At 56.7% G+C, this 18,871-nt stretch overlaps 1 protein-coding gene across 3 annotated transcripts in view; it reads left to right on the top strand.

The window, feature by feature from the left end:
* RNF185 (ring finger protein 185) overlaps window positions 1-14,294 on the top strand; it is a 28,891-nt gene extending 14,597 nt beyond the window's left edge. For all 3 annotated transcript variants that reach the window (XM_074293422.1, XM_074293432.1, XM_074293414.1), the window contains exons 2-7: window positions 3,997-4,222; window positions 7,435-7,453; window positions 8,805-8,917; window positions 9,144-9,198; window positions 10,477-10,594; window positions 11,854-14,294. In XM_074293422.1, coding sequence (XP_074149523.1) covers window positions 4,047-4,222; window positions 7,435-7,453; window positions 8,805-8,917; window positions 9,144-9,198; window positions 10,477-10,594; window positions 11,854-11,951 — 579 coding nt within the window. In that variant the 5' untranslated portion in view covers window positions 3,997-4,046 and the 3' untranslated portion in view covers window positions 11,952-14,294. The remainder of the gene's footprint in view (window positions 1-3,996; window positions 4,223-7,434; window positions 7,454-8,804; window positions 8,918-9,143; window positions 9,199-10,476; window positions 10,595-11,853) is intronic.
* Window positions 14,295-18,871: the final 4,577 nt, after the last annotated feature.

The following is an 18,871-nucleotide window of genomic DNA, read 5'->3' as shown; positions in this document are numbered from 1 at the left end:
GTCTCACGTGCTTCATTATCCAAGTGCATTGCTCAGATCTAGCCCTTTACAGGGCCTGGTAACGTTTCTGAGCGTCTGAGCCCATTTCAGAGGCTTATGGGTTGGAAGCCGCCTGGGGAAGAGGGAAGGTGGCTTCTCTGTAGCAAACGTTCACATTGAGGCCTTCGCTTCCTGGGTGCCCGACGAAGCCTCACGGGGCGCCTGGTCACCTCTCAGCTGACTTGGTACTTCCTTGACCTAGAGGACCTCTAGTGTGTTCAGCAGGCCTTTGGGCTCCCGGGCACTCGGCTGCTATGGAGAGACAGCGGACAGCCCCTGCCCTCGAGGAGCCTGCGTTCCTTTGGGGGTGCGGGAGGGGGTCCCTCAGTCCCCAAGAACAAGATAGAAATGGTCTATCTACAGGGAGAGGAAGAGAGACAGACAGACACTGAGCTCTCTTATTGTCCTTTGTCCTTCCTTCTCGAAGAGGATCCTGGCTGCCATGACAGGGAGGGCTGGGCAAGGTCACCGGCCTCACTGTCCCTTCCAGAGCCATCTGGGCCAGTGACCAGACACCGATCAGAACGACTGGACGTGACCCAGGAGGCATCTGGGAAACCTCGGCCTGGTTAAGCTCAGGTCTCCAGCAGGTCTCAGTGTGAGTGAGGCAACACCCATTCAGTGCTTAAGCTAGGTCACCATTGGGCAAAGAATCTCCCCTTTCACTGAGTCCAAAAAAGAAGAGAAATGGTCGATTCTGTCTCTGAACTATGAACTCAAGCCTTGATCCCCCTCAGCCTCCTCTGTCCTGGGCTCGGGGGCTGCAGACTCCTCCCAGTGCCTGCCCTTAAAGAGGGCCGACAGTTCCGAAGGCCTCGTGAGGGAGAGAGCCGTCTGCTTCCAGAGAGAGACAGTGGGCGCTGAGTGGGGACCACGACGCAGCATTGTCGCTCTTTTTGTTGTTGGGCGCTTGCTTTTTTGTTTTCATTTTTTCCCCTTTTGGATTTGATTTTTCTTGCGCAGCAAGAGAATTGTGCAAATAGGTGTCGAAGGATTGCACATATTTAACAGATTGGAGGGGATGGGAAGAAGGGGGGAATTTGGAACACAGGGCTTTGCAAGGGTCAGTGTCAAAAAATTACCCAAATGGATGTTTTGAAAAGAAAAATCTCTAATGCAATACATATTTTTTTTTAAATAAAGAGAGCCAAAAGTGGCCTTTCTGCCGACTCCTTTTGCATCTGCCGCCACACCTGGTTCCATAGAACTAGATGCCCCTCCCTCCCTGCCTCCTGTGGGGTCATCTCCCCACATTAGATTGTAAGCTCCTTGAGGGGCAGGGGGCGGTTGCTTTTTTTTTTTTTTTTTTTTTTTTAATTGTATCACCAGCACTTAACCTCAGTGCACACAGTAGGCATTAAATAAATGTTAGTCGGATTGGAGACTCTGCCCCCTCCCCCACATGGGGTTCACAGGCATTATCAGTGAACTACCCTCTTGGGCTAAGTGGGTGGCGTGTGTTTGCCTGCGTTATGTCTTTATGGGATTCCATTATTTTTTGGCTGCTCTTTTCTTGGCCTGGAAAAATCCACCGCCCTTATTCTGTCCGGGAGTTTTGTTTTGTTTTGTTTTGTTTTTGCTTTTTCAGTTCAGACTCTCTTTACCCCCTTCCCCACTGGCTGAGCCGGCAAGTGATACGATCCCCATTATACATGTGAAGTCACGCGAAACATATTTCTACCTTAGTGTGTTATGGAGGTTGGGGGCGGGGCAGGAAAATAGAGTATAGGGAAGTCTGCTCTGGGCTGTTCTGGAGCCCGTCAGGCCTTTCGGGACGTGGAGAGCGTTGTTCTTCCCGAGTCCTTCCTGAGTGCTGGCCAGCACTGCGGAAACCAGCCAAGCCCTTCCCAGCTGATCCACACTCGGGGTTGCTCGTATTGTGGCCGGCAACTTCTGGTCCTGCTCCTTTGCCTCTGCGGCAGCTCATGCAAGACTTCCCAGCATGCTCTCGTTCTCCCTCTGGCGTTTCTTCCCTGAAGCTTGCCCGGACTCTCCCGCTGGCTGGGCCTCCTCCTCTCCAGAAGCCCCCTTTGAATCCCATCTCGTTTCACAATGGCCTATATGCTGTTGTCTTCCATCTCCGGGCTGGGGGACTCGCCCTCAGTGGCCTCCGGGGCACCCACAGACTCATGGCCGACCAAGAGCACCTCGAGAGTCTTGGGCTGTAATAAGACTTTGGGGACAACTTGGACTTCTGAATGAAAGCAATGCATGGATTCGACTTGATCACCATGAGCCCCGTGTGTGGTGGGCGGGCCCCTGGGGGCGATGCAGGGGTTGGCCGTGGCTTGGGGTCTGCCGCCATTGGACACATCAGTAAATGACTTGGAGTTAAAATACTACGTAAGTGCCCAAGAGGAGCTCACGGTGCCAGGGGAGCTTCGGGAGTGGGGCCGTGGGCAAGGCTTCCCAGGAGAAGGGAATTTGAGTTGGCGGCTGGGAATGCAGTGGGCAGGGCATTCCAGGCCAGGGAGTCATGACCCAGGATGGGCTCTTTGTGTCGAGCAAGAAAAGGGGCCGACAAACTGGGACCTGACTGTGATGCTTGATTGGTTGCTGATGAAGGATGACATGTAGATGAGTCCAATTCAGTAAACATTTAGTGAGCACCAGCTGTGTCCAGGACCCCAGGCTAGCCCAGGGATACTGACTACAGTCTTGACCATCCTTGTACCCATCGGGAGCTTCCTGATCTGGGGGCAAGAGCCCCCTGTAAAGAAATGGGAAGGCCCAAAAAAACCTGGTAAAAAAAATGTCCCTGGAGGCCATTTCCCAGCCTTCCCTTCACAAGGAAAAAAAAAAAAAAGAAAAAGCGGGGGAAGAGGTAGGGAGAGAGCCCCTGTCTTTTCCACCTTCTTCCACCTTTTCCTGTCTGCACCCTCAAAGGAGGCTTGTCAGTGTTGGGGACAGGGACCCTGTGAGGAAATCCCAAGGTCTGGCTCTCGAGAGGAAGAGACTGTGACCATGAGTGACGGGGGAGACTGGGGACGGCCCAGAGGGCCACGGGACGTGGGCGGCAGAAATGAATCAGTGGCTTGCAGAGAAGCGGCCTGTGGGGCCCAGCCACGGCCCCGGAGCTGCAACTCTCGGCCCTTCTGGGACCTCCTGGTAAATGATGTAACAAAGTGAAAAGGGCTTGTGCGAGGGGCCGCCTCCCGCCTTGCTCAGTGTGCTGCTGCCTGTGCAGAGGACGCCGACTCCTCGCTGGGCTCTCGGGGCTGAACTAGCTGAGGGAAGAGCAAGGATCAGGGGCAGCCTCTCGTTACAGCAGCTGAAACCCGAGCCGTCCCGGCCTCTGGTGGTGGGTGTCTCCCGGTGCGCGTGAGGGGCTGCCGTGGGGGCGTAGCCGGGTGGGCGTCTGCCGTGCTCTCTACTGGGCAGAGGGGCTCAGGGTTGGAGGCTGAGGCTGGCTCCAGCCCCACGGGGAGCCCACCCAGGGCTTTTTGAAACGGAGAAGGAGGCACTTCGCGACCGGTGAAGCCGTCGGCTTTTGTGGCCTGAAATAACCGGGATGGGGGGGGGGGGGGGGGCGGGTTTCACTGCCAAGGTGCTCGCGCTGTGGATTCTTCTTTCACGTGGCATCTGTCCTGGTCTGTGTGGGCTGGAGCCCCTGGACAGCTCTCACTGGGGGGCAGGAGTAACAGGGTCCAGATCCTGCTCCCAGCATCCCCGGCTGGACGACTGGGGGCGGGCAAGTCCTTCCTCTATCTCCTCAGAGCCCCTCGTTCACGGGGTGGGGGGGAGTGGGGAGGCTCAGGTGAGGTGACGGGTGCTACGGAAATGTCAGCTCTTTCTCTCGAGTAGACGTGGCAGCGCCGGGGCCTTTGCTGAAGTTTTCGGCCACCCTGGGCCGCCTGCTTTCGCGGCTCCGGCATTGGGGTGTTTGAGGGGGGCAGTCGGACAGCCCGGCTCCCAGAGGTGGGACCGGAGGTCACTCCGAGTCTGTTTGCCTTTCAGGAGCTCGGCTGGAAGATTGGTTCGGCCTTGGATCTCCGTGGACGCCGGAAATGGCCAGCAAAGGGCCCACGACCTCGACGTCTCCCGAGAACTCCAGCGCGGGGGGCACGAGTGGCAGCAGCAACGGCCCCGGGGAGAACAGCAGTCAGGACAGCACGTTCGAGTGCAACATCTGCTTGGACACGGCCAAGGACGCCGTCATCAGCCTCTGTGGGCACCTCTTCTGGTCAGTATCAGGGCTGGTCAACTGGGGGGAATGCCCGCTGAGGCTGGGGATGGTCGGGGGTGCCCACAGTGCCCCAGCAGCACCTTTTGTGGCCCCGGGAGTTTATAGCTACAAGAAGATGCTGCCCTGGAGCCCTGCTGGGCCAGGCTCCTCTTTCAGGGGGTGTCAGTGGGTCTGCTTTAGATCCTTCCCGGGAGTTCCCAAAGGGCCTGGTTAAAGCGGCACGCCGGCCCCCTTTGAGTGGGAGCATCCGGAACCTCCGGTCTGCCGAGGCCAGTCCTCCCCGGCTCTGTAGCTCGATCCCTGCAGACTCCAGGGCACGTCGGGGGAGCCTTGGTGTGGGTTCCTGGAGGTGGCCGCCCACTGTCCCCTCCTCGGGCCCTGCTTGGCCCTGCCAGTGGCCCTTGTAAGAGTTTGGTCACCAGAAGTGGCCTGCGGTCAATGGCCGAGGGCCCCACGGGTAACGGCCTGCGGTGGGGGGAGCATGCAGCCCTTGTGGCCTTCGGGTCTTCGGACCTAGAATGATCGGGCCGGGCAGACTTGATGACCACTGGGGCCCCTTCCCTACTTCACCAGACCAGCTGTGAGTGACTGTGAATACTGTGGGGGGCCGGGGCCCAGGAGAGGGAGAACAGAGGAGCTGCCACGCTCAGAGAAGCTTCTGGACGAAGAGGGCCCCCGTGGGCTGGGCTTGGTTCAGTTTGATTTCCCTTATCGTGGCTGGCGGGCAGCCATTCTGCCCAGGAGACTCTTAGGCCCCCATTTGGTCCCGTGGCCAGCAGGAGCTGGATCGTGGGCCCTGAGATGGGAAGGGACGTGAGGTGGCCTCGAGTGCCCTCTCCACCACGGCCCCCGCCTCCTCCGATTCTGGGCTGGGGTGAGAGGAGATGAAGGAGGGCCTTCCAGGTGGGGAAGGGCATCCCTCCCTGCCCTCCTCCTTGCCCATTTGCCCCGAAGGGACGGCCTTCTGTCCAGGCTTCCGGACACCCTTCCTCTCCCCATCTGTCTTAAGGCAGACGCCTCTTGTCTTTGACCTGAATCTTCCAGTGATTCTCTTACCTGTTTAAATACATTTCAGAATGATTTAGTCTGGCATTCAAGGCTGTCTTAGTTCAGCCCCCTTCTGCCGCTCTCCTGTCCCCCCTGTGCGAGGCCGGAGTCCACGTTTTTGCTGTTCTCTGGCAGGAAGCTGCTGGTGGCGGCCTCCACTGCCCACTGTCCCTCCCCATAACACCGGCCACTTGGCCACTGGGTTATGGCCCAGCTCTAAGAGAGCTCGACCTCCTCGAGGGCATCTTTGTCGTGATGCTCTTGCCCATGAGCAGTGCTATGTATCAAAGAGAAACGACCTGAGGGAAGATGGGAGGCCCAGCCAGCCATGTGCATCTTTCAGTTGGTCCTTAAGCATTTATTAAATGCCTGCTGTGTTCCAAGCCCTGGCTAAGAGAAATGATGGCCCAGCTGGACCCATCCAGGGAGCACTGGGGGGGAGTAAGGTTGGACAGGTAGACTGAGCCAGGCCCTCGGAAGGCCTGACGGGCCGGCACAGCACCTTTGGTTTCCCGGTGTAGGAAAGTGGGGCCCTTGAAGCTTTGGAGGGGATGGTGGCCTTCTAAAAGGGATTTTGGAGCAGGAAGAGTTTCAGGGTCCAAAGCTGCGAGTTCCGTGATGCCTCGGGACAGCAGGGAGAGTTAGAGACCCGGCACCCAGTCCGTGCGAGCGGAAGTCCCGGGCTCCGCCAGCAGCTTTTTGGAGCCCGGCCTTGGGCCTCTCCTTAAACTTCCCATTTCCCTCCCAGCTTCAAGGAGTGAGCCTGGGCGGGGGTGGGGGGAGGTGCAGGGATGGTGTGGGGCTGGACCAATTAGGTAAGGCCAATGTTCCCACTGGGTCCTCTGTGTCAGAGGGCCCGAGCTCGTCTTTAGTGACCGGAACGCCCGTGTCGCCAAGCCCGTCCCCAAACGTCTCAGTTCCTGGCGTGCGTGGTCCCTGGTCGGACCAGGAGCTGGGGCGGCGGACGAGACGGAGGCCTGGAGAGATCCCACCCGGAGAGCTCCGTGGGGGCTCCCCCTCCTCGGATGGCGGCCGGCCTCTCTCCGGAATCATCACGTTCTCTAATGCTGGGGCCCCTTCCAGGCCTGGCTCACTGGGCCTCCATCAGGTTTAATGAGAGGGGGAAAAGGTGCAATGTGGAGGGGCTATAAGGAGGAGCAGTGAAAGGGTTACCCCCCTCTCCCCCCCAAGTAATCAGGAGCCACTTGAGGTCAGCTTGGAAGAAAAGGGGGCAGGAAGCCCCGGATTCAAATCCAGCCTCAGACATGGCCCAGCTGTGTGGCCCTGGGCAAGTTCCTTAATCCTGTTTGCCTCAGTTTCCTAATCTGCAAAATGGGGATGATAATAGTATTTCTTTCCTAGGGTGATTGTAAGGCTCAAATGAGATGGTAATTCATAAGCATTATCTAATTGTTCGGAAGGAGGAGGAGGGGACAGAGCCCCCCGTCCCTCACTGCACTGTGCTCCTAAAGAAAGGCATCCCCGGCTCAGTGCCGAGGAGGGCAGGCTGCCTCACGGTGCTCCTGACTTGCCGGCGGGCTCAGAGGAAAGGGTCCGGGGGATTCGGCGGGTGGCAGGTCCGTTAGGAGGCAAGAAGAGGACACAGCGCCCCACAGATAAATGTGGTTTTAGACTCCGTGAGGACAGACCCCTGCTGGAGGGGGGCTCCTGGAGAACCTGTGGAAAGTGTCCTGGGGCTGGGGAGGGAGGGGCCCCTGTAGGGAAATGGAGCAGAGGCGCTTGGGGACATGTAGGGAGAGGAGCGCCCTGCCTCAGTCTCAAGGACGGCCTCCTTTTGTTTGAGCTGGGGCCAGGCCAGAGGCTCCTGGTGGGCCTGGCACAGAAAAGCCTCCCAGTTGGAGGCATCCGAGGGCCTCTGGGCTTGCTGTAGCAGATCGGGGGCCCTGGGCGGGGGGGGATCTTGCTCAGTTAGATGGGATAAGTGGTTTCCCAGGTCCCCTCTGTGCTCTGCTTCCTAAGCCATGAATTTAGCCAGAGGAGAGCTTCTGCCAACTTGGCGGGGGCACCTTGGGGGGGAGTGCGCTTTGTGGAGCCTCCGTGGCCGAGGCTGGCCCGCTGACCCAGGGCTGCCGCCACTGACACTCTCTTTCTCTTTGTCCCCCTCTCTTCCCTTGGACTGCCTGCCCTGGGGATGCCTGCAGTTGGCCGTGTTTACATCAGGTAAGACGCATTTCTTTTTACCTTGTCTTTCATCAGCTTCTCTTGCACAATAACTCCCATCGTCCCTGAGGCTGCTGTCAGAAATCGCAATCTCCCGCTGGCTGTCTTCGGCCCACCCAGAGAAGGGGATCTTTGTAAGGAGGCAGCGGGGGCTGGATTCGGGTCCCAGCCGGCAGGCCTTCCCCCTCTCTGCCTCAGTGTTCTGCTCTGTCAGATAGGTACGGCAGCACTTCGGCCCGCTGCCTCATGGGAGTGTGTGTGAGGATCAGGGGCACCAGGAAGGGCTGCCGTCCTCCTCGCTGCTTCTGGAATTTGTTTGTTGTTGTTGTTGTTTTTAATTAATTTTATAATTATAACATTTTTTGACAGTGCATATGCCTGAGTAATTTTTTACAACATTATCCCTTGCACTCCTGTTCCGAATTTCCCCTCCTTCCCTCCACCCCCTCCCCTAGATGGCAGGCACTCCCCTACATATTAAATATCTTATAGTATGCTTCTGGAATTTGTGAAGAACTTAGGGAGAAACCGCTTGGTCAGAATAAAACCTTTATTGAATCTACCCTGGAGCTGCGGAGCCTTCTCCTGATGGGCTGCGATCTGCACAGGGGGCGACCTCAACCGTGCCTTCCCATCGCTTCCTCAGGGCAGCACAGAGAGAGAGACAGGAAGAGAAAAAGGGAGAGGGAGGAATAGAGACACCAAGAGAGAGGGAGGGAGGGAGAACACAGAGAATGAATATGAGACATTGTCAATGAATGGGGGCTCCTAATGCGCCAGCTTCACCCCAGGAAGTGATAAATCCTGTGTCAGATGAGCCTCGCGGGCACTGCCACTAGCACCGCAGCCACGGGGTGGTGTGTGGTGTGGGCGGCCCAGCCCTCTCCTCAGGAGCACCCCCTGCCCCCGGCCTTTCATCCACACCAAACGTTCTTTTAACCCTTAGAGGGGCCTGGGAGTCTCTGGGCGAGTCAGTTCTCCTGCTCTCGGAGCTCCCGGGGCCTCAGTGCAGCTCCTGGATCTTTCAAGGGGGCATTAAAGGGCACAGTTTTAAAAGAGACCTTCCCAAGATCCCCCAAGTGCTCAGGGGTCTTGGAAAAAAAGGATTTAGTGACCTTGGTGTGCCAGCAATGGGAGTTCTCGTAATTTGTTTTGCTTAATAACCAGCCAGAGGCCGAGGGCTCTGGGAGGGCTCGGAGACGTCAGCGGCCTCGTGTCCCCGGCTCCCTCTGTGACCCTGTGTGGGGGCAGAAGGGGCCCCGGAGCCGGAGGAATGCCCATGTTAGGGCCGCCCTCTGGGGCCTTGGTCGGAGCCCGCTCACCTGCTCTGTGTTCTCTTTTCCTTTCTCAGTGGTTGGAGACCAGACCCAACAGACAGGTGTGTCCGGTGTGCAAGGCGGGGATCAGCCGAGATAAAGTGATCCCTCTGTACGGCAGGGGCAGCACTGGGCAGCAGGACCCCAGGTGAGGACGCAGCGTGGCTCCTCGGGCGCCGGGAGAAGACCATGGGGGGGGGGGGGATGGTGCTGCCAGATGGACACCCGAGGCTAACGACTGGCTCTCCCTTGGTTTTTAAAAATCCCTCAGCGAGGAAGCCCTTGCTCACAAACCCCTCTGGCCCGAAGCGGCCACGCTCGTGTCCAGCCGGTTTTTGAATCTCTCTGAACTTCATGCCATTTTTATTCCTCAGAGAGAAGACTCCTCCCCGACCTCAAGGGCAGAGACCGGAGCCTGAGAACAGGGGGGTAAGGAAGCCCCCCTAGGGTCTTCTCAGTTTTAGAAGGCTTCGTTACCCCGCCCCCCGAAGGTTTGGCTTGGTGTGGTCGTCCCCGTTTTACAGATGAGGAAACAGGTAGAGGAGGTTACTGAGTTGCCCGGGACGGCCTCGGTGAGTGCAGAGTTGGTGCCCGGACCTGGCAGGCCTTCTGGCGCTCCCAGCCCAGGCTGCCTGGCTCGAGATCCAAGTCTGGGCAGCTCCACCAGGAGTCCCTGTCCGTGGCTCAGCTTTGCTGCCTGGGGAGACACCTGTCCAGTCCCTGGCTGCGGCTCCCCTGCCAGCCTTGCCCGAGCCTCGGGGCTTCCCTGGCTCTGTGCCCGAGGTCCTTGGGCCCGGCCTGACCCATGCTTGCGGAAGGGGCGTGGGCAGATCTTGCCCGGGAAGCAGGTCCTGATGAAATTGTTGCGCTCGCTAACGTCACGCTGCTCCCATTCCCGCGGGCCCTGACAAGCAGGCGTTGCGGTCTGTGGGGGAGCTGCCGTTGCTCCTTCCCCAGAGAGTTGCACTCTTATTAAATCAGCTGATGGCCCCTAATAGGTGCCGCGGCTCCCCCAGGGAGCTTGGGGCCCGGCCAGGACAGCCAGGTACAAGCCCTCGGGCTGGGGAAGAACACGGGCACCCAATCGTGGGCACGGCCGGCCGGCCCATCCTGGGGCAACAGTGCCATCTTGTGCCGCAGCCAGTCAGGGAAGACACCACTTCATCACCTCAGATTCTCTTCCGTTCTTGGTTCCTTCGTCCCCCTTCTTGGCTGCCAGATTTCTGAAAGGACCCCTGTGCACCGGGCCCTGGGCCGGCCCCAGGCAGCCCACGGGCTGTCAGGAGCAAGGGCAGCTTCAGAGACTAGGGAGCATTACTAGATGTAGACACAAAGGAAATAAGAAATAAGGGGGCAAGGAAAGTGAGCTGAGCTTTGAGACTATGGCACCTGCAGATGTAGTCATGTGACCTTTGCCCAGGCAATCTGCCCACCCCTCTCCCAAGGGCTTAAGGTTTTTTCTGATCCTCCCGCCAGACCCCCATGTCTCCATGTTGTGAGTGCACGGGTCACCCAGTTAGTGGTGACCTCGGAGATGAGCCTGTTTCCTTCTCTGGAAAGTGGGAGCGATAAGGCTCCATAGAAGCTGGCCTTGGGGGGCAGCACTTGGGCGGGAGGGGAGCCGAGGGCCACTGGCGAGCGGCAGAGCGGGCGGGATGATGGGAGCGGGGCCACGTCTTCTCTGCTTCATTCCTTTTCTCTTACCAGGGGTTTCAAGGCTTCGGTTTTGGAGATGGCGGCTTCCAGATGTCTTTTGGGATCGGAGCCTTTCCTTTTGGGATCTTCGCTACAGCGTTTAACATTAATGACGGGCGGCCCCCTCCAGGTAGGCCCTTCTCCGAATGGCCGGGTGGGATTCTGGGTGGGCCGGCCGCGTCCGCGGACGCACTGCTCAGGAAATAGCCTCGGAAGGGATGGATACCTCATCTGCTACAACCCTCTCTTTTCTTAAAAGAAACCAAACTCAGTTTCCTCTCTCACTCCACATCCTCCCCCCACCTGTTTTTAAAGGGGAAACCCTCAGAGCATACACGCAGGATCAAGCAAGACCATTGCTGCTCAGTCCTGAGCGCATCCCCTGTCACAGCGGCCCTGGGAACTACATGACCTGCTCCGGGCCCCCCGGGGGCCAGGTTTGACCCCCAGTCCCTGGTTCCAAATCCAGCACGTTTCCCCCTCTCCCCTTTGGCTGCCTGCTGCAAGCCTTGGGTGTGAGTGGGGACCCCGAGCCCGATCTTGGGCCGGAGCGGAATAGACATGTGCGAGCAGCCTTTGAGGCCCCTCCCGTGAACTGACCACAGCCTTGAGGCTCTCCCCGAGGCAGGCGGAGGACGCAATGCCCGGGGCCTCCCTTCATGCTTAAGACATCAGGGAGCCAGGAGGCCTTCCACAGTGCACAGGGTAGCCTCCTTTCCCTCCGTAGGTGCCTTCACCACCTGCTGATGAGCCAGGCTGGCCCTCAGCTGCCACCCCTGCCCCAGCCCAGGCCCTCGGCCATACCTGGAAGAGCCTCGAGGCTGCCGGGCTGCCTCCTTAGGGAAGGAGGGTTATGGTCAGAGCAAGTCGCACGTCTCAGAAAGTGGCCGGAGGGGCTCAGGGCCTGGCCCTGCATCAGTTGCATGACTGCCTTCTGGGGCCATTATTCTGTGGACTCACTTATTCTTGCTGGCATGGAAACTTACCTTACACAAAATCGAAATGGAGTCATTTTGATTCTTTCCTGGTTTTGGTGTTTCGTTATATTTGTAAAGAAGCAAATTTGGTCTTAATTTGAGAAAAAAAAAACTTCCTAATAGTTAGAACCCTCACAGAGTTTACTAGGCTACTTTGTTTGACAGGTAGTGAGCTTCCCATCACCAGAGATCTTCAAGCCAGGGTCAGCTGACCCTTTGTCAGTTCTGCCATAGAGGGTGTTCTCAGTCCCCCCCGAGAGTTTGGGGTTCTCCAGGTCACCGCTCAAAACAAGCAGGCGTTGGTCGGCTCCGGTGCTGTGGGAAGGCTTTGTCCTCAGTAGACTCAGCTGGAGTGGCGCCCCAGGCCCCAGCCCCAGGCCACCAGCTGACCCTTCTCTTCCTGTTTTCGCAGCTGTTCCCGGGACTCCCCAGTACGTGGATGAGCAGTTCCTGTCTCGGCTTTTCCTGTTTGTGGCCCTGGTGATCATGTTTTGGCTGTTGATCGCATAACCGTGTGTCCGTGGCCTGGATAGTCAGCGGCAGCAGGGCCTCTGACCCGTTTACCAGCCCTCACCCATCCCTCCTTGAACCGTCGCTGCCCAGCTCCCGAGCTCAGGCAAGGGCATCGGCGGGGTCGGCGGCACAGGGAGGACCCTGGCTTCTGGGAGCAGAGCTTTGGAAGGAAACGAACTAGATTTTGGTCGATGAGTCCCCGTCTCGGAGTTCTCCCCCTCCAGCCTCGGGCCTGGCTTAGAGACCCTGGGTGCCAGCTGGCTTGGAGGGGACTGATCTGAGGCCGGGAGGGGCTGGGGAAAGAGGAGCCCCTGCGCTGCCATCTGCCTCCATCGCAAAAGTAAAGGGAAGGACCGAATGGTACCCTCTGAACTGGACTTCCTCTCCTTAGACTCTAAAACACTGCGTCCAGCGGCAGTCTGCTCCTGCCCGCCCGTGTGGACCAGCTATGCACAGGACACGCCGAGGCCAGGGCCTTCTGCTCCCCACCACTCTCCCAGCCCCAGCTTCCTCCCTCTTCTCCCTCACGGTTCCTCAGGTGAGCCCGGAGGCGGGCCACAGGGCTGTCTGAATCAGCACAAGGTAGCTTCGGTGGCTTTGGGCACCGGAGCGACCTGGACACTCTGGCTTCCTCCGGGGCTCGGGCCTTGGAGGGGCCTTGGCTCCTTTCTTCCCTGCTAGAGACAGCCCCCTCTGCTCATGGGCTTCCCGTCCTGTTCTTCCTGGGAGCTGTAGCCATGCTGGCTTTTTTTTCTACAGGGAGGAATGATGGCAAAGGCTCCTTCAGGCCCCAGAGACAAACCGGAAAGTGGGGGGGCACTTGAGCCACTAACATTCTTTCCAAGGTTAAGTTTAAGCTTCAGTTACTGCATCTCTCCCAGATGAAGAAAACAGGCGCTCCCAGAAGCAGCCCCGTCTGGGGTCCTCGGACCCTCCCCACAGCCAGCTTTGTGTCAGTAAGAGCAGGGGAGCGCTCCTGGGCCCCCGGCCTGGCTGAGACTCGCTCTGCCTGCAGCAGGGCCCCTGCCAGGAGGGGTCTCTGACTGGGGGTGCAGGGCGCCGGGAGGCCCCCAAGCAAGGCGCTCTTTGTATGTTGCCCCAGGAACCTCAGAGCCCTCAGCTCTTGACCGGGACGCTTCCTGAGACCTGCCAAGCTTGGCGGTCTCCGGCGCCCTCCTGCTGCCTCCTGAAGGGAGCGAGAGGCCCGAGCCGCTCGCTGCCTGATCTTCCCTTCCTTCCTTGTACCTCTTCATTCAGAATCATGGGAAGAGAGGTACCCCCTCTAATCATTGGTTGGGTTTCTTGTTTTAAAAGTGCTTTTACTTTGAATCTGATCAATAAGAAGGTAGGGCGCTGAACGGCTCGTGACGTACCACCTTGTCTGATTATCTGTCCATCCACCCGTGTCTGTGTCTCCGCCTGCCAAAATGTGAGGAAACTCCATCCTGGGGTTTCTCAGGGGGAGTGCGTTCCCGTGTGTGAGATCTCCTTCCCCGGCCCAGCTCCCCATCCTGGGGAAAAAAGGCCCTGGAAGGAATCCAGTCTCTCCTTGCTTTGGGCATGGGGGCCAGCTCGAACATTAAATCCAAAGATACCAGGAAAAGGGAATGAATACGCCCCTCCCCTCACAGCTCCCCCCTCCAACCTCGGGCTCCTCTAAGCCCAAACCCAGTGTTGAAATGTTCCAAACCCAAGTATTCTTAGGAGTCACCTTAGCCAAGTCTGGGGTGGACAGGCTTGTGGAGCCAGGTGTTTGGCTGGCACCCGCCTGTGTCATCAGGGATTTGTCCCCATGGGCCCCCCCACCTTTGGATGATTCCCCCCCCCAATCCCCAGGGCTGGGTGTTCTCAGAGCTCAAAGCCCAGGTTGGGGAGTCCGGCACTGGCCGGGTGGTGGTACGGCGTCCCTCCTGGCTCTGCGAGGGGCAAGAGGAGGCCAATTTGGTTAAGAAAGCAGAATCCCCTGGATCTACAAAATGATGGAAAGAGATTATCGGAATTGGGCCCAGTTCGCATTTCATTTGAGCTACCTTTGCCAGGAGCGGGGCCGGACGGCGGCGGCACATTTGGACCGCTGCTCTGGCCCCGGGCAGAGGCGCCTTCTCTCCACTGGCGATTCAGTGACCTTATATTTCCTTTCTAATTTAACGCGCTTCTTCCTTTGGGAGCTCTTTGCCCTTTTTCTCCCTTTATTCCATTATATTAGTTAGGACTGTGCTCTGGCCACAGTTAGACCATCAATGACTCTATGTACCTTGAGATACATTTACCGGTTACTAATTTTCACTGTTGTGAAAGTGATTTGATTTAGAAGAAAAATAAAAATGGTTTTACATTGAAGGCTTCTAGGTGTGGATTTATCCTAGGTGCGGTGGGGGGGATGGGATTCCTGTTCTCCCTGCCTCTGGAAAACTCCAGACCTCCACGGCACTGCTGTAAGGCACGGGAACGCCAGGAAGGAGTCGCCTCCATGAAGGCTGACTTGGAGCCTGTGGTTTAGGTCATCAGCCCCACCCCCAGGATGTTCTGTTTGAAGAGTACTTGGCCTGATACTGGGCCAGGGGTCCAGCTCCTAGCTTGTACACCTCAGAGGCGGCTCCGGTCAGGGCGACCACCTCTTCCAGTCCTACAGAGAACGTCGCGTCCCCTGGGGGGACTCCTGAGTGTGGGCCCCACACCATGACCCCTTGTCCTCAGTTAGGAGCTCAGAAATTCTGTCCATCCGTGAATCCACCCTGTGTCCTGTGAGGAGAGAAGTGGGTTCTTCCGAGTCTCCTTGGGCCATGGGAGCGGGAGCAGGGTGGGCCATGCGGCTTAGAGGCCCGATTAACCAGAGTCCGACAAAGTAGAGCGTGTCCTTGGGCAACTTCTCACTCGGTGCAGTTCAGCAAACGCCGACCGGTAATCAAGCAAAGTGGTTGGGGGGGGCGCTTTTTTTTTACTTTACAATCATCTGGGGATGTGGATACACACCCCATCTTGGAACAGAAAAAGCCATTGGAGCCAGAGCACAGTCAGCAAGTGTCAGGGGCGCCACAGCAGGCCTTGGAGCTGGCAGGGGAAGGCGCTTCCTCTTCTCTGGCCGCTGCTGCCATGCTTGCTCAGTGACCACTTATTAAGCACCTGCTGTGTCCAAGGCCCTCTTTTCTAGGTCTTTGTGAGCAAATGGGTTACAGGGAAGGGGGGAAGCCAGCAGGAAGGAAGGGCGTTGGCTGAGGATCCGCCATGGAAGACTCACAGAACGGTGCCAATGGAGCCGAAGTGCAGCCAGTCAGTTCGCAGCGGAGAAAACGGACCCAGAGTCTGCATCCATGACGCCTCGGCCCCAGATTTAAAGAGCAGGCTCTCTGCTGCTGCCGTGGAGTTTGGGGTGCGTAAGGGCCTGGTGGGTGCCAGACAGAGGTGAAGGGCAGTCCCTGCCCTCACGGAGCTTACAGTCAAAGGAGCAACAAGACACACATACATAGAAAGTGAACTGTATACACATAAAGAGGGAATGGGTTACCGACACTTGAGTTCCAAGGCTATCCCAAAGGATTCTGGGTACTTATTCCATTGCAAGTTACGATAGGAAAATGGATTTTCTTTTGTGTTTTGTGTGGGAGTTGGGAAGACTGTTGGTCGGTTTCTGAAGCAGCCAGAAAGCCCATCATCCCTAGTGGAAAAGGCCTCCAGGGGAAGGACTGATGTCTGAAGGCTGTTTTTCTCTCCTTCCTTCCTTTTTTCTTTGTTTTTCTCTTTTCTCTTTGCACAAACTGACTAGCACGGAAATGTTTGACATGATCGCACATGTATAACCTATATCAGATTGCTTATCCTCTCAGGGAAGGGGGACGGGAGGGAGGAAGGAAGAGAATTTGGAATTTAAAACCTTTTTTGGAAAAGGAACATTAGAGATTGTTTTTATACCTGAGGGGGCCAGGGGATAAAATATTTAAAAAGGAGAAGGGCTGGAGAAAGCTTCCTGTAAAAGGCGGGGCTTTAGCCGTAACAACAGAGTCCCAAGGCCCAGTTGAGGAGAAGGGGGCACCGGAGAAAACGCCTGGAGCTGAGAGGCAGGGGAGCAGGCTGGGAGGCTGGCACTGCTGGGTTAAAGAAGCATATGAAGAGACCGGAACATAGAAAACCTATGTCAGATCGCCATCTTGGGGCACGGAAGAGGGAAGGAGGGAAGAAAAAAGGGAAAATAAAATCTTATAAAAGTAAATATTAAAAATGAATTGTTAGGATTACTAAGTGAGAACTGAGGTTGTCTGGATAGTGACAAGGTGAGAATTCAGGTTGGACAATTACAAGGTGAGAACTCAGGTTGACTTGATAGAGGGGGCAAGCTCATTGGCTGGGGTGGTTCTTCCCAGAAGCCCTTGCATTATCCCACCCATTCTCTGGGAGGATAAAAGACACAATATTGGGCCTGGAGAGCAGATCGGCCTGGAGAAGGATAAGAGCTGGAGGAGATTCAGAGCCAGGATTCAAGAAGAAGAGTCACTTCTCTAACCTGAATTCTCACCTTGTCACTATCCAGACAACCTCAGTTCTCACTTAGTAATCCTAACAATGAATCATTTTAAAAAAAAACATTAAGATACTTTTTAAAAATCTTTATAAATATATATATGTCTTATATAATATTAAATATTATTTGTATAATATTAAGTATTTGTAATCAAATGTTTTTACAGTGGGATAGTTATCGAAAAGATGGTAGCAAAAAAAGGAGGCTATTTAGTGAAAAAATAAAAGTAGGAACCAAAAGGGGGAAAGATTTGACTGGAAAGGGAAGGGGGGGCTGGGTTTTGAAGGCCTTTGGATGTCAAACAGCCTCCTGGAGGCCATAAGGAGGCACATTATCAGCCCTCCAGTTTAGGAAAGTGATTTTAATGGCTGAATGGAGGACCAGGAGGGAGTGCAGAGTGGCCTGAGCCACAAGGGGATGCTCTGGCCCCTCCTCAAGGTCAGCACGTGTCCCCAGGGACAGACACTTAGCTGTTCTGGGCAGGTTAAAGAGCATGAATCCTCTTCTGGGCTCGATCCGGGTCAGGGGAGGGGGAAAGGAGGAGCACTTGCATTTCAGACAGGAAGCCCCCCTCCCCCCAGGCCAGGGGGGAGGGGGGGCTAGCTGCCCTCCAGGGCTCACCTCAGCCCCCTCTCGGTGCTTCACTCCCCTGGTCTCATCTGTTACCAAGCCTGCACTCTCCATCCAAGTCCTGGTGTCTGTCCCTGCTCAGGGACCCCAGGCCTTCACCTCTCACCTGCAGCCTCCCCTTCCGGTCCCTCTGCACCCCAGCCGGGGGCTCCCATGGCCCCTCCAGGATACCCTGCAGACTGGGGTGGTCTCAGTGCCCGGTGCGCCCTGCTAGCCACCGACACCCGTGACTCCCGGCCTTTGCACTTGTTCCCCTGTTTGGATGCTGTGCCCCCCACCTCCATCTATGGCTCCGTCTGCCACCCCCATCCCCAACAGCTTTCGTTACTTCTCCCTATAGAATATAGGCCCCTTGAGGGGAGGAATGAGCATTTACAGAGCACCTACTATGTGCCAGGACTGTGCTGAGCACCTTGTACAATTGTCATTTGATCCTCACCACTCCCCTGGAGGGTTGATGTTGTCATTGGCCCCATTTTACAGCTGAGAAAACTGAGGCAAACACAAGTGAAGTGGCTTACCCAAGCACCCACCACAGCTCCCACCACTAGCAAGTATCTAGGACAGGATTTGAACCCAGGTCTCCCTGACTCCAGGCCCAAAGCCAGCTCCCAGCACAGGGACTGGCATTTCTGCCTTTGTATCCTTTTGAGTTGGTTAGAAAACTTCCTGACAAGGCTGGCCCTGGGGGGCACTCGTCTGCCTTGAAGGGCTGTTGGGGTGCCCCCCCAAGTCTTCAGAGAGAAAGGGGGGTGGGGGAAAGGAGAGTAAGAGAAAGAGAAGGGAGGAGGAAGGGAGGGATAGGAAGGGTGGGGGGAGAGGGGGAGGAAGGAGACTAAGAGAGGAGGGAGAGGCAAAGAGAGGAAGGGGAAGAGGAAGGGAGGGGGAAGGAGGAAGATAGAGGGAGGGAGAAACAAAGGGGCCGGGGAGGAAAAGACAGAGTGGGAAAGGGAGAGGAAAAGAACCCCGCAATCCCAGTAACTGGTAGGAAGTGGGGCTCACAACGGAAAGAGCCCAATGTTTACAGTCTGGCCGCCCCCCGTGAGTTGGGATCCCCGGGAGGGTCTCGGGCTTTGTCACTGGGGCTTGTCTCGGTCACTTATTACCTGAGTGTTCTGGGCCTGCAGCGCCCCAGCGCCAGGAAGAGACTAGCTGGCTTCTCCGCCCCTCCCGGGCTCCATCCTACAAACTACAGCCGGCTTTGTATTTGTTTAGTTCCTTCCGGTTTTACAAAATCGGCAGCTCTAGTATGGGGGGGGGGTAGGGGGGAGAGGTTTGTTTTATCCTCCCAGCCACCCTGAGGAGGGGGAGGGGAGCTGAGGAAACACAGTGGATCAAAGCAAATCCCTGTGGATCAACAAGGGTTCCCCCCCTCCTCTGTGCTGGGGACACAAGGTACAGAGAGAAATCGATGGAGGGGGCTGTGTGTGTGAGTGTGAGTGTGTCTGTGTGTGTCTGAGTGTGTGTGTGTGTGTGTGTGACTGTGTGTCAGTGTGTTTTTGTGTGTCTGTGTGTGTGTGTGTTTGACTGAGTGTGTTAGTGTCAGTGAGTGAGTGTGTGTGTCAGTGTGTCTGTGTGTGACTGTGAATGTGTCACTGTGTGTGTGTCAATGTGTGTCTGTGTGTGTGTGATTGTGTGTCACTGAGTATGTTAACACTGAGTGTGTTAGTGTCTGTGAGTGTGTGAGTGTGTCAGTGTGTCTGTGTGTGTGTGACTGTGAATGTGTCACTGTGTGTGTGTGTGTGTGTGTCAATGTGTCTGGGTGTTTCTG

The sequence above is a fragment of the Sminthopsis crassicaudata genome, chromosome 1, assembly GCF_048593235.1.
Source record: "Sminthopsis crassicaudata isolate SCR6 chromosome 1, ASM4859323v1, whole genome shotgun sequence".
NCBI lineage: Eukaryota > Metazoa > Chordata > Mammalia > Dasyuromorphia > Dasyuridae > Sminthopsis > Sminthopsis crassicaudata.
This window is presented reverse-complemented; position numbering and strand designations above follow the sequence as displayed.